The 13345-nt window shown below is 45.4% G+C and overlaps 1 protein-coding gene across 2 annotated transcripts in view; it reads right to left on the reverse strand.

The window, feature by feature from the left end:
• The window catches only part of ADGRD1 (adhesion G protein-coupled receptor D1), a 128753-nt gene that overhangs the window by 47000 nt on the left and 68408 nt on the right, over positions 1-13345 (reverse strand). For both annotated transcript variants that reach the window (XM_072983176.2, XM_072983175.2), the window contains 2 exons: positions 10155-10228; positions 8282-8405 (listed from right to left, as the gene is read on the reverse strand). In XM_072983176.2, the coding sequence (XP_072839277.2) occupies positions 8282-8405; positions 10155-10228 (198 nt within the window). The remainder of the gene's footprint in view (positions 1-8281; positions 8406-10154; positions 10229-13345) is intronic.

The raw sequence follows: 13345 nt of genomic DNA on the forward strand, positions 1-13345 counted from the left end.
CCTTGCTTTTAAATTCATAACCCAATAGATCTGAAGAATACCATGATATCTAGAAAAGTGGCACTCAAACTGGGGGTCCCCAGATGTTCTTGGACTGCAACTCCCAGAAGCCTTCACCCCTTGCTGTGCTGGCCAGAATTTCTGGGAGTTGCAGTCCAAGAACATCTGGAGGCCCAAGTCTGAGAACCACAGATCTAGAATATTAATAGCAATGTTCCTCTCAGAACTGCAGTGCTGGAAGGGATACTATGGATTATCAAGTCCAGTTCATCAAGGAGGCACAGTGGGTACCTCAACTCCCAACCTCTGGCTCCACAGCCAGATGCCTAAACCACTGAGTTATCCAGATGTTCTTGATTTATATAGTCAGATAAGCCGTACAGTTAATTCTGATGCTCAAGCCAGCTGCCCACATTTATGTTGGCCACTTCTTCCTTTGGCCATCCCCAATAATCCTCTCTGCAAAGTCTAAGCACACTGGAGCTCTACCCCAAAACACGTGGCAACCTTTTACATTCAGACCTTCCACTTCCCACCTTTGAGTACTAGAAGACCTAAGTCGGTGGTTCCCAATGTTGGGTCTTCAGAAGTTCTTGGACTACAACTCCCAGAAAATCTGGCCATCACAGCTATGGTGAAGGCCTCTGGGAGTTTTAGTCCAAGAACACCTGGGGACGCAAGGTTGGGAACCATGCATCTAGAGGATTCTCAGTCAACCTGACTAGCTAGGATTTATAAACAACTGCTATTAAAACAGCTGCCAGCTTCCTTCTTAGATAACACTTAATTTCTCAGAAAGAGAGAGAGAAAGATAGATTTATATATGATTTCTCTAGCAATTTGCCTGAGCATTAGAGGAAGCAAAATAAACACTGCAACAGCTGAGCCCAGCTCCTTTGTGAGTTGCAAATTCAATTAAGGGGTTGGCTATATATGGTATATATATAAAAAATTTTCTTTGGCTCCCCCCTGCCTCATTTGCAGTTCTCAAGATTGCCATGCAATGATTACCACTCACCGTTTGCTTTGGAAACAGACACATTTACGTGGATAGAATTAATTGCACAGAGAACGTTTACAAAACGTTAGCAAACATCGCCAGTCCCAGGAGGGTGCAGAACGACTCGAGGGCCACTCCACTCAAACAAACCACTCTCCAAACAAAGCCACAATTTCTCTCAAGCCAAAGCATAAAGAAGTGTTATTTTTTTATCTTCATTCACCGATATACTTTGGGGGAGCGTAAATTCCCCTTCAAATATTTCTCACCTATTAAAAAAGCTGTGTCTCGTTTCTCTGGATTACATTAACTTAACATTGTGATGTGCTCAAAGCAGGTTTGAGCTATCAAGATCCACTGTTTCAGTGGGGCTTTTCTTATTGAAAAATTCTACAAGTTTTCTTCTCCACTGCTTACTGATTGCATCCTGGATCTGGTTCAAGGTTTTGATGCTCAGGTCTCAAGCCTTTCATGGTTTCAGGCCATGCTAGCTTCTCTCCCCAATGTCACCTGCCTGACCCACCATATCTTTCCAGCCTAGGTTCCTTCAGGGACCCACCAGGAGGGAAGCCAAGAACTCTCCAAGGTGCTGAAGAACAGTTTCAATTCGTTTCAGCTCTTGAAATGTTCAGACTAAAAGCCAAAGCAGATTCATAGAATCATAGAATTATGAAGTTGAAAGAGACCTCTAAGGCCATTGGGTCCAACCCCTTGGTCAAGGCAGAAATTCAAATCAAAGCAGATCTGTCAAATTTCACTGAATGCCTCCAGTGTTGGAGCACTCAACACCTCTCAAGGTCACTGGTTCCATTGGGAACAAAGAGAAATTGGCCACCAGGTAAGATGGGGTGGGGGAATACCCCAATGGTGACCTTCATAAAGCAATCCCTGTTGCCTACGGTTCCTTGCTGTTCATCCCCAGCTTGCGCTGAGCCTCTTCAACTCTCTTAGCAAAGATGACAAATCCATTCCGGCACGCACCTTCTGAAAAAGCCAAGCCAGGCGTGATACAAGCATGGGAACCGAGCGATAAAGACGAGAGAATGATTTCCAGCCTTGCTAGATGCCAATTTCTCACTGGGTGAAGAAGAGGGTGAATGGCGAAGCATAGAATCTGAGTGCCACACGGCTGTAAATTCTCCTAGCCTTGTTATGGCGTATTCCCAAAAGAAAATAATAATTTTTAGAAATGGGGATTCCCAAAAGGACCCCAGTGGTCGGTGGCCAAAGCTGCCAACATGCTAAAGAAATGATGAGATTCTTCCGTATGTTATCTTTTAACTCTTTTGGTTTGATTCCTTTGCTTGAAATATTTGTCATTTACTCGAGCCGGGAGTTCGATTCCCCACTGTGCATCCCCAGAAGAGGCCAACCTGTGGGACCTTGGGCAAGCAGCACAGTTCCAGAAGAAGGGAGTCACTTAACTCCCTCTTGGTTGATGGATGAATGAATTAATTAATTTTAGTGTTTTTTTTAACCCCACCAAGCCACTGTTCTGGGCAACTTACAACAAAACCACACAGATGTGAAGCAAAATTCAGCAGCAAGCCTCCATTAAAATACCAAACACACACACACACAAAATCCTGAATTGATACTGACAGTATATAAAATCCAGCTGATGGTGGAAAAACAGAAACAACTGACCCCAAAATAACAGGATGTCAGTAATTAAAGGAGACAAAATTAACCAGGGAAAAGGCTGTGAAATGCCAGGCATTCACTTGTTTTCTAAAGCTGAGGAGTAGAGATGGACATGAACTGACAATTCAGTGGTTTGGGCTGGTTCGTCTTTTGGACGAACAGGGATTTGGTGCTTCCCAGCCCTGCCTCCCCTGGCAGTCGCCCACTCAGAGGCAGTGCACAGGGGAGGCGGGGTAGGGAATCCAAGATGCTGCCTGCTGGAGGAAGCACACAACGCAGAACCAGTGGTTTGTGCCCATCTCAACTAAGAATGGAAGGGGCCTGTTGCACCTTTACTGGAAGGGTATTCCACAGTGAGGTGGCCACCACTGAGAAGGCCCCGCTCTTGACTGCTGATCATCAGGCCTCCCTTGAGGGAGGTACCCATAGCATCATGGATTAGGAGGTGAGGGTGGGATGGGAGGTTGTTCTGAGGGAGGAGCAGCTCAGAGAGGTAGCGCAGCCTTAAACTATTTAGAGCTCGAACTAGACCCAGAAGCAGAGCGACAGCCAGTGCAAATGAGCCAGGACGAGAGCAATGTGGCCGTTATCATGATGTTCCCGACACCAGCCTAGGTGTTACTTTTTCCAGGTCCCTACAGCTTCCGAACCTCCTGCCATCCTCTCAAATAAGAACAGAAGGTGAGGGGCAGAGCAGTGGCTGGGCAGATGGACCCACTCCAGAACTGAATCTGAATGTGACTGCAGAATGTGTTTGGGGGGTGACAGCACGTGTAAATTTCATACTAAAACCTGGAACGGTCTCATTGCCCCCCTGAAAAATCAGTGTCACCCACCTCCGCGGTGCACAGCACCCTCTGCCAGACTGCAAAAAGTGGACAGCACTCCCCTGAACACTGTGCTCACATCAATTCAGTCCACGGTTCACAGATTCATATTTCTGGGGATTGACATGGGTTGGGTTTAAAAAATAAAAATAAAAATTGCATTCTGGTGATCTTGTTAATTGCAAAAAAGAAAGAAAATGATGTTCCAAAAGAGTAAAAAACCCCACCGAGAAAGAGGTCGAAAGCCGAGCTCCTGCACAGCTTGAGATACTTTTTCTTATAAGACTTTTCTTCCTCTCTTTTTGATCTGCTGGAGGATGCGATTCCCGACCGTTCCACCAAGGCTGAAAACAAGACACGAAAGAGACAGGGCCATTGGCACACCTACTCCAGGTGCAAATCTCCCCGCTGGGTCCATGGCTTATGCTTAAGCCTTCTGACAGCCACAAAGACGGTACCCTCCTGCTCAGAAAAGCCTGCCCTTCTTCCTTTACCACCAAAATTCAAAGACACGTCTTACGTGTTTGTGTTTACTGAGAACCTCAAGGTTCATCGGCCCTTTTGTTAAGAAAATCAGAAGAATATTGATCCCCTTTTCTTTCCCATAATGTATCTCTTTATTAAGCCTTATTAGCTCCAGAAATCCAGAATCCATGCCTTCGGAAAGAATGGCCTCCCAAAGCAGAGTACTGTAGCTTTGGAGAAATATTTCCTTATCCTATGCAAAGAGATAAAAGCGCAAAGTCTTTGGCATGAGCAACGTGGCAAGGACGTGGGAACATCCCGACCTAGAATCGGAGCCTAAAGGCTGGCAAAGGGAAGCCGTAAAGTCTTCTAAAATAAGAGCTATGTCAGCATTTCAATGGGGGACCAAATTGATTCTCCTGCTGCCTCGAAGTAACAATAACAACGCAAGAACACATATGTAACTCTAAGGTCTCAGGATGCTTATGGAAAACCCAAAATGTGTTGTTCTGCTGTCACCATTGTTGTTGTTGTTTAGTCGTTTAGTCGTTTAGTTGTGTCCAACTCTTCATGACCCCATGGACCAGAGCACGCCAGACCCTCCTGTCTTCCACTGCCTCCTGGAGTTGGGTCAAAGTCATGTTGGTCGCTTTGATGACATTGTCCAACCATCTCGTCCTCTGTTGTCCCTTTCTCCTCTTGCCTTCACTCTTTCCCAACATCAGGGTCTTTTCCAGGGAGTCTTCTCTTCTCATGAGATGGCCAAAGTATTGGAGCCTTAGCTTCAGGATCTGTCCTTCCAGTGAGCACTCAGGGTTGAGTGCCTACCCATTACTGTCCTCTAATTTAGAGGGTCTGAGTTCCAGTTTGGGGGGTTATTCTCAGAGATCTAAAGTCAGAGAAAAACGTAGGGCAACGAAAGAGTGTAACTTATAGCGCAAGCTGTTGCCATTCCCAACACATCAGCCGTTTCAACGTCTCCCCCTTCAACTCACACAGCAATGGTACTAAGGTCCAGCTGTGCTTTTCAACTTAGATTTTTACTTTATTAACAGGCAAAAAGAGAGAAAGTTCCTCTTAAAGCCACGGGGAACCATTTCATTTTCTTTTTAATATATGTATAAAGAGGTTTAGGGCCAACCAAGCTAGGATTTTTCTTTAATTGCGCTGGGTCGTAAATGTTCCCCCTGATTTACTATCAGAACACGGTGCCTTCTTCAGTTCTGCACGTCCTGGATTTTCTGTACTCTGTGCAGGATCTGGTGTCTGGTCTGGGAGCCTGGGAATTGTTTGGTGTTGTGTTTTTGTTTTGTTTTTTAAATAGCTACCATTGTTTCTCGCAGGGGTGGAAATCATCAGTAATGTTATGGCCATAGCTGGAGTCTAGGGAGAGACATGATGTTCCTGATCGAGATAGACTGTAAGACCAAGCAGATATATATATTTAAGCACAGGTAGTCCAGAAGCTAACGGGACCTATCCAGGGAGGCCTCCATCCATTCATCAAATCCTGGGGTGAAATTCACCAGAGCAGGATATGGATCCAGAAAGATCCAGAGCTCCGTTCCTCTGGCCTTGCAGGATCTTATCGGATCGGCTGGGTTTCTCCCAGATTCCTTGCTCCTCTGGATGAATAGCCACTGCCCTTTATAATCAAAGCAGTTTCTGTTGCAAAGTTTTGAATTCCTGCAGCTGTACAGCAGAAGTGAAGAGATTCACGCCGCCGAATAGCATCAAGTTCCCCAGATTAGACCACACCTTTTTTTTCTCATCAATTGGCACTTACAGTCTCAACAACTCACTCCGAGACGTTTGAAACAGAAAGAGTAAACTGAACAAAACGCAGCCCACTGGCTTTCAGTGAGAGGCCTCAACAGATCAGCCGCCTGCCAATAGACTAAAGAGAAAGAGAAAGAATTCAAAAGGAGAGTCAGAGGCAGCAGGGAAGGAAACTATTGGCCAGTGCTGTCATTGATTGACAGCCACTCCAGCCCAGTTAGGCCCCTCCCAGCCACTCCTGCTAGCGCTGCATGCGAGGTTGCAAAAAATCCGAACAGTTTCAAAGGCCAAATCTGCTTGCACGGAGCCTTTTGTCTAACATAACAAGACACGTCTTAGCCCCTCATCGTATCTTTTGCACCGTGCTTTTCATCAAGCATACAAAAAACGGAGGAGGATATGTCAAGTTAGACAAAAAAAAGCTCAGCTTGGAACAGAAGAAGCGAACGGAGCATCAGCATTTGATAAAAGTAAAATAGAACAAAGGTTAGTGGGTTTAGCTGAATGTGGGCCTAATTTACATTTTGGATCCGGGGCCCGGCCGATTTGTCATAATGCGTGCTTAGTGACAAGAATGCTGGATGGCAGCAGAAAAGCATGTTCTCTCCTCGGGAAAAACCAGGCCTGCTTTGTATTCCCCCTCAACCAAGGCGATCTGGCCGCCAGCCGAGCAAAGAAGGCAAACAGATTAATTAGGAAGAAAAATAGATCATCTCATGTCCTCGATGGTTCTGAAAGCAAATGAGTTCTAAGCCAGGTTATTCGATCACTGTTCTAACAGCCGTCTCTCGCTATGCGGCTCTGGAAAGCGTTAAGTACGTCTTTCAAGCTTTTGTGCGGTGAAACACGATGAAACTCATTAGGAAAATTTTATGGAAAGAAACAGGAGAAAGAAACGGGAGTCGCTACATAACGGGGATGCCCGCATAGACAGAGTTCCGACTCCTGGTCCTGGCCACAGAGACGGGAGAAACGGCAGGAAGAACAACCTTCAGAACACGGCCACAGAGCCCAAAAAAACCCACCACAACCATCTTCCCAGTTAGGTTCAATAGTTTAGATTTCTGGTTAGGTAATGGTAAAGGTTCCCCTTGACAATTTTTGTCCAGTCGTGTTCGACTCTAGGGAGCGGTGCTCATCCCCGTTCCCAAGCCATAGAGCCAGCGTTTGTCCGAAGACAATCTTCCATGGTCACATGGCCAGTGCGACTTAGACACGGAACGCTGTTACCTTCCCACCAAAGTGGTCCCTATTTATCTGCTTGCATTTGCATGCTTTCGAACCGCTAGGTTGGCAGGAGCTGGGACAAGCGACGGGCGCTCACTCCGTCGTGTGAATTCGATCTTACGACTGCTTGGTCTTCTGACCCTGCAGCACACAAAGGCTTCTGCAGTTTAGCCCGCAGCGCCACCACGTCCCTTAGAGATTTCTTGTTGCGGACCCAAAAATTGGGAGTTCGATTCCCCCCACTGGGCCTCCTTAAAAGGGGCTGGAGTAGATGATCTACAGGGTCCCCTCCAGCCCTGGAGTTCTAAGATGATGGTGATTTGTCCATGAAGTGGGGCCTTCCAATTTTACCCACCATGGACGATGGGAGGAGAAGGTTTCTTCCTGGTGCCACGTCAGGAAACATGGCTTGTCGATGGAAGGAGAATGCCCGTGGACTTGTGGAAATCATGTCAAGAAAGAAGGGAAGGTTTCATTCGCAGTGGGAGACTCTGTGTTAGGAACAGAAACTAAATAAGCCTCCTGAGTAAAACAAATTTGGGAGAACCATTCAGATCTTGGCAGCAGGAAAGCACAAGGTCGGAACAGCCTGTAAGGAGAGGCAGGGAGAAAAATCCCTGAACACAGAGTCAATATTTAATGATGGTTGAAGGGGGGAACCCAGTCCTATTCACATTTGCAGCTTTCCCCCCTTTACCTATAATTGCATCTGTCCACTCCTTAACGAAGCTAACCAGTTCCAAGGTCTTTGGCAAGCAATAGGGGAGTTGGACGACCCTCTGCTTGGATTGCGCAGCGTCAACTGGTCTTCTCTCCCATTGCTCTTGTGCAATTTATTTATTTATCTACAATTTTTTACCCTGCCTTTCTTCTTCATTTCTGGTCCAAAATGTCAAAAATCCTGGGCACTGGACATTGGTAGCTCCTGGACCAGTGGAGCAGCAAATCCAGTCCAGGTTTTCTTCTGAACTTGATTGGAATGATCTGAGGGAACTGAACCCTGTCCTCTATATATTCTTCGTAGAGATTAGTGCTTGTCTGATGTTGGCAGAACTTTCTGCTCAATGGAGATTCCTACCCTGCCTTTCCAACCCACAGACAGATGTTAAGATTGCCCCCCCAAAAAAGCAGGGGAGCAAAGCCCCAAGCAAATGAATACTGTACGGTAGGACCCCCCTATCCACAGGATCAGTATCCACTGATTTGTTTATTAACTGGTTGAAAAAACTAAAAGAACCCCCCCCCCAGACATACCTATTTATATGTATTCCCACAGTGTATTTACCAGAACGGGCCTCTAGAAGGAGCCAGAAACCTTGCAGTGGCATTTGGTTCTTACCTTTAGTGGGACAACCTGCATCAAGATGGCAAAGCTGGTGAGGTGGTTACACAAGCAGATGGAATAGTTGAAATCTCCACCCTCACGGACGCAGCCCTCGTTCGACCAAACACCGCTCCCGTTGCTGCGAAGCCAAAAGGAGGTTTATTTCTGAGGTCAGTACATTTTAAACACGTCAAGGCTGCCTTCCCAAAGTTTCAGGCAGCTTAAGAAAACTGTTTGAGTTTAAAACCAAGGGACGATTTATGATCAGAAGAGAGAAGACGAAGGATGTAACTGTCGGAGTTTTTACAACCTTGCAGGGTGCCTTTAGCAGCTTTGGCTGGGCGGGGCCTTTCTTGGCTGGGATAACTGTCAATCTATCCAGCAACAACCAATTGTTCTTTCCCTGCTTCTGGTTTTCAAAGGGAGCCCCGCCTCTCTGCTCCAGTCCTTCCTCCCTCTCTAGAGTCTGTTGCTGAAAGCCTCCTTGACAGGGGCTGGACACAGTGATCTACTGGGTCCCTTCCAGCCCTGCAGATCTAACTCTGGATTCAACCCATTCTTCTGTTGTTATGGGGAAACAAGGCCAGGATCGCCACCTCTGGCTCACGACTATGTAAAACAAGCCCTTTAAAAGCTTTGCAGACTAAGTGAAGCTTGGCACCCACCATATGTTATGCAAATAGTGTGTGAAGGTTGTATTCATTACCGGTGATTGGATATGCAAATGAGCCCCATGGTTGAAGGATTTGCTTTCCAGCTGCATACACTTCTGGTTTGCTCCAGCCAAAAGAGTTCCCAAACGGACAGCTCTCTTATTCTTATGTGTGTTTTGGAAAGCTGCTCTCTCTCCTGCAACTAAGATACCCAGAGGTGTCAAGATTCCAATGGCAAAGGTGGGGTGGGGAGCCCCCCAAGTCATTGTTGTGTGTCATCGTCACCTCTGACCCATGGCGAACCTATGAATGAGTGATCTCCAAAATGCCCTGTCCTCAACAGCGCAACTCAACCCTTGAAAACTTAAACATGTGGCTTCCTTTAGGGTGTCAGTCTATCTCATGTTTTGGTCTTCCTCTTTTCCTGTTGTCTTCCACCTTTCTCGACATTTCCCCCCCCCCAAAGAATCTGACCTCCTCATGATGTTTCCAAAGTAGGCCAGTCTCAGCTTCACCATGTGTGCCTCCAGAGATTGTTCAGGTTTGATTTGATCTAGCACCCACTGGTTTGCCTTTCCAGCTGTCCAGGGTATCAGCAAAGCTGTCCTCCGGCACTACATTTCAAACGAATCAATTTCCCAAAGTAGCCTCTATAAACGCTGCCATTTCCTGCTCTAACGACACCTTTTTATGTCCGTTCTTAGTTACGACTCGGGGGGGGAGCATTTGAAAATCAGCCCCTACCGTTCACAAAACTGCACATTGAACCAAAAATGAGCATTCTGCTAGCTAAGGATGGAAAGGAAAAAAAAAACTTTCCTAATTTCCACTCATCAACAAACTCTAAACATCAGACTATAATTAACACTGTTTCTGCTGAATTTTGCTCAAAGTATGGGAACGGGCCGAGATGAGGAGGTTGTTCCAAAGCATGATTAACCTTCTAGCCCATATGGTGGGTTTTCATTTTAAATCTCCTCCGGTTTTCCCTTTCTATCCAGATGTGAAGAAGAAATCCCTTCCCTTAGGTGAATAACGGGCGAGCGGTCTGTTTTTTATTTTACTGCTCATGATTTCATTGTTTTGACTGTTCCCATGAATTCCAAGAGGGAGGAGTGGGTGGGTCAGAATACTCCACCATTACAACTACTGCCTTTAACATGACTCAACCCCTCGGATCAAGCGTCTCAATGGAAAGTGATATTTTTATAAAAAAAATATTCTCTGTCACGTACCTGTAATCTAGAAAAGCACAGTACAGATGGACTTCGTTGCTTGTATTCAGTACTTGCCTGTACTGGAAAGGAGTCTGAAAAGAATAGAAAGCATACAGGTTTCCAAAAGCTTATTAAAGTTGTTTTTAGTAGGAGATCAGTCAGTGGTTGCAAGTTTGATTCCCCACTGGGCCTCCTTGACAGCGGCTGGAATCGACTTATAGGGTCTCTCCCAGCTCTGCAGTTCTGAGATTATAGATTATACAGTAGAACACTCACATCCGTGGGGGATCAGTTCCAATCCCCCCTTGTGGATGCTGAAAAACGTGGATAATAGCAAACACCGTTTTGAAAGTGAATGCTATAGATAGACAGCATGTCTCTTGCTCCCCCTAGAGGCCAGTTCTGACAACTTCATCTTTAGTAGTAGCAGTAGCAGTAGTAGGGTGGTGTTATTTCATTTTTGTACCGCACATCCGGGCAATTTTACAACTTATATAAACAATAGGCTTAAAATACAATTTAACAAAAGAGATAATAGAAATAATAAATTGCAAATGAAGAACATCAAAATATAAAAATACATTTACATAAAACATTCAGAACATGTTTAGTAATGTGTTTCTGGGATTTTTCTTTTACTCTTTTAATATCTCCAGCCAGTGACAATGTTTTCAAGTGAAGTACACACCAACAGCCCCCCCCAAATTGACATTAGGCACAAAAGAACAAGTGGGTGGACGGAAAGACACAAACAACCCATCCATTGCTACTGTGATCACTTGTTCATGCATGAGGGCAAAATTACCATGATATCCGACATTTTACAGGACCCATTCTCAAGAATACGCATTAGCTCTATCAGACCAACAAACCAAAATCTTGGGCTGAGAAAGGTGAAATAAATATGTTTTCTCAGTTATCACATGAAAATTAGCCAAATCTGGAGTTCTGCGCCCGCCCACTGGACTGTGAACTTGGTCATTAAGGGACAGTGAAATCCCATCTGAAATAAATCCCAGCTGATTGATCTCCATAATCGTTATTTACCATATTTTTCTTTGTATAAAATGCCCCATGTATAAGACGCCCCCCACTTTTCTAATCCAAAATTTAAAAATCTAAGTGGGGCTTAGCAAGTGTAGGCGGAAAGGGATCAAAGCGCTGCAGGATCGCTTCGATCCCTGCTTTCCCCTCCACTTGTTTTTGTTCTCTCCTCAGCTTACTTCTGTGTATAAGACGACCCCCAAAAAAGATTTTAGACAAAAGTATAGTCTTATACATGGAAAGATACGGTAATCCATGGCCACCCTTTCTCTTATTTGGTAAGGGGTGAGTTTTAATTCCCTTTTTCTTGAATCCTGGCAGGGAGGACATTTCCAATCAACTACCAGCCTGGCTGATCAGCAACAAAAGCATGAAGCATCATCCTTGTGATGGTGCTTTGCCGGACCCAGAGATCGCAGGAAGAGGGGCGAAATTAAAGCATCTACCGTAAACCTCTGGGGCATCTTTGCCTCTTCTCTTCTACACACACAAAAAAGGAAGAGTCTCTCTCACACACACAACTTCATCGCCAGGAGATGCTTGGCTGCATTTCGACTTGGCTGTAGCCGGTGTTACCGGAGACCTGCCCAACAAATAAACATCCTGACCGTTCCTTCCCCCAATGCTCTTCTTCCACTATTATTATTAGTATTTTTTAAAGTCTTCCTAGAGAATTGCATTCCCATTTAGAGCCATTTTCAGCCAGGAGGGGGAAATGGTAGATTGGGTTGTTTTCTCCTGGGTTTTTTTGACATTGTTTAATGGTTCTCCCAAGTCTTTATTGGAGAACAGATCCCTGTTACAGAGAGAGGAAGGAAATACATTCGCAAGCTAGGAGGTTTCAAAGATATAACAGAGTGTTTGTTAACTTGATGGATTGGGATGGCGGCTTATTGTATCGTTAGAGCCTGAAAATTTTGGCTAGGTTACCCCAAGAAGGGGTGGCTGGTGTGGGCTTAAGGGGGGGGGAGGCAATTTCACCAGTAAGAAACAGAAGGAAGTGTCTTCTACTCATTCAGACCACCGCTCTTCTTAGCTCAACAATGTTGTCTACTGAGAATTGTCCACACTGGCAGTTCCCAACCTTGGGGTCTCCAGATGTTCTTGGACTACAGCTCCCAGAAATCCTGGCCAGCAGAGGTGGTGGTGAAGGCTTCTGGGAGTTTGAGCCCATGAACATCTGGCAACTCAAAGTTGGGAACCATTGGTGGATACAAGGCGCAAGTTGACCCATCATGGGGATTTCTTGACAGATCACTCCAGATTCCTGCCTTTCGAAAACAATGTTTAAAACATTGGCCAATAACAATTCCATGCTCCCGTTGGCACAACGCCATCTTTCGATCGACTTCGTTGCAAATGGACACACACACCCCAATTGAAACTTGTTTCGGAAAAGACAGCTTGGTGTTCGCAGTAGCTCCGTTCTTCGGCTATTCGCCCCCCCGATTTGGTAAGTTCGCACAATAGCATCACAAAAGGGAAGAAGAGACACTCACAGATTGTGGTTTCAAATGCTTCTCACCAAGTACATGCTTCCCTTTGGCCCCTGGGGAGCAATCTGCTACGCAAGGCTTAAGCAATGCTCAATTTTTATTTTATGTTACTTCGGCTGCCAAGTTTTCTCAGCTGAGCCTCCTTGATTCCCTTTGTGCTGGAAGATTAGTCATACATCAGAGTCAAATCATCATATCCCAAGCCTAGCGGTCTCTATAACGTTGCTTGTATAAGGTCTGCAACCTTCCAGAGGGAAAGCGTTGAGGAGTTTTGCCTGTTAAAAACCTAGCGATTCACGTGAAGAGGGCATGGAGTCGGTTGCTTTTTTTTTAAGGTCTCAGAAAAGCCCAATCATAACAATGACTGCCTGATTATGCAACAGTTCTAAATAGCTCTTTAATTGAAAAACAAAAATCTGGAAAGAATATACCGAGATCAGGTGGACGGCCTTTTTTTTTTCGTATGCCTCGGAGCAAAATATTTTGCAAACCAAAAAGCCCAGCTGTACTTTTCACCCGTCGACATCAAAGTCTTTGGCAGATGTCAAGAAAGCCAATAATTCCAAGTGAAAACAAACCCATGTTCGGCCATAAAGGGATGGAGCTACTAATAGAGTATTCAATCCAGGAGGGGAAAGAACCAGGAGGAACACAGCAAATCCCAAACAG

Source organism: Pogona vitticeps, chromosome 14, assembly GCF_051106095.1.
Source record: "Pogona vitticeps strain Pit_001003342236 chromosome 14, PviZW2.1, whole genome shotgun sequence".
In the NCBI taxonomy this organism is placed as follows: domain Eukaryota; kingdom Metazoa; phylum Chordata; class Lepidosauria; order Squamata; family Agamidae; genus Pogona; species Pogona vitticeps.